The sequence below is a fragment of the Trypanosoma conorhini genome (genome assembly GCF_003719485.1).
Source record: "Trypanosoma conorhini strain 025E chromosome Unknown Tco_14.4_contig_00210, whole genome shotgun sequence".
Lineage (NCBI taxonomy): Eukaryota > Euglenozoa > Kinetoplastea > Trypanosomatida > Trypanosomatidae > Trypanosoma > Trypanosoma conorhini.
The window spans coordinates 15366-16598 of record NW_021704295.1 but is presented as its reverse complement, the minus strand read 5'-3'; the positions used below and the strand labels follow the sequence as shown (position 1 = coordinate 16598).

Sequence of the window (1233 nt, the reverse complement as noted above, 5' to 3'; positions counted from 1 at the left end):
CTCTCTCGTGTGTGCGTGTGGGGGGGGGGGGGCGCGTCTGTCGCCGTGGCAGTGCCGCGGTCCTCAGCGTCACGACGGTGCGCGTGCTGTGCATTTTTCTTTGATGCTTCCTTGTGCCAGTTCTGGCTGGGCAACACGCCCCTGCCCGCACCCCGCTGCCGCACCGAACCCCTCCCTGCCCCCACCCCCGCTTTACCTCCCACAGGCACGCAGTAAGGATGGCACGGCACGTAAAACGGATGGCCTTAGTTGTTGGCCTCTGCTTCCCCATGTTGCTGTTTGCGGTGTTTGGCCTCCAACTCCTTGAGGTGAAAGTCGTGCTGGACTTGAAGGGTGCACCGCACACCAACCTTTTCAAGCCGCCGTCTTGTGACGAGGTCGCCCGCGCTGCTGATGCCGAGACGCTGCAATATGTTCCTCGCGGTGTCGTGGACGCATGGAAGAGGCAGAACTTTCTCATTGTGTTTGGAATCCCGTCGGAGGACACCGAGGCGAGGCGGCGGCGACGAAACCTGCAGCGGTCGACGTGCTGGCGCTTCCCCGGTGTGGCGACGCGGGCGAATGAGTTCACCGGTGCGATGCTTGTGCTGTACGTCCTTGGGCGCCACCCGGCACACGACAACAACTACTCTGCCGCGCTGCTGGAGGAGGCGGCGCGGTGGAACGACGTGGTGACGTTGCCACTGAAGGAGGGCCGGGTGACGTCGAACAAGACCATTGGCGGCCGTGGCAACTGGGGTTTGGAGGCTGAGATTGGCATGAGCCGCAAGACGTACTTTTGGTATGATTTCGCTTTGCGTCAGTTTCCCACCGTCCCGTACCTTGCGAAGGGAGACGACGACATTTTTATTCGCGTGCCGCAGTTCCTTGCCGACCTGCGCACGCTGCCACTCCGCGGTATTTACTGGGGCAGTTTTTACCATACGCAGCGTCCTATTCCCTTGAGTTTTATTATTGGGTTCGCAAGTACTCTGTCGAGGGATGTTGCGCAGCAGTTTGTCTCCTACAAGCCGCTGCAGCGGCTGGTGCGTCTGCCGTACAGCAGCGAGAGGGAGCCGGAGTTCAGTAGCTTGTACATGGACCACGAGGACATGATGGTGGGGATTGTCCTTCAGAAGGCGGAATATGGAAGCCTGACCTTTGTGAAGGAAAGTAAGTGTAGGTTTCATTACGTGCGTAACGGTCCACGCCTCGCCCCCGTGAGGCAAAGTTCCGTTGTTGTGCACCACATCA

The 1233-nt window shown here is 59.9% G+C and overlaps 2 protein-coding genes across 2 annotated transcripts in view; both read left to right on the top strand.

The window, feature by feature from the left end:
• Nucleotides 1–216, top strand: part of Tco025E_04213 (UDP-Gal or UDP-GlcNAc-dependent glycosyltransferase) — a gene marked incomplete at both ends in the record, with an annotated part of 483 nt that extends 267 nt beyond the window's left edge. Inside the window, one exon of the mRNA XM_029371125.1 lies at nt 1–216. This exon is cut by the window's left edge and continues 267 nt beyond it. Within this exon, the coding sequence (XP_029228801.1) occupies nt 1–216 (216 nt within the window).
• A 23-nt stretch (nt 217–239) lies between these two features.
• The window catches only part of Tco025E_04212 (UDP-Gal or UDP-GlcNAc-dependent glycosyltransferase), a gene marked incomplete at both ends in the record, with an annotated part of 1587 nt that continues 593 nt past the window's right edge, over nt 240–1233 (top strand). Inside the window, one exon of the mRNA XM_029371124.1 lies at nt 240–1233. This exon is cut by the window's right edge and continues 593 nt beyond it. Within this exon, the coding sequence (XP_029228800.1) occupies nt 240–1233 (994 nt within the window).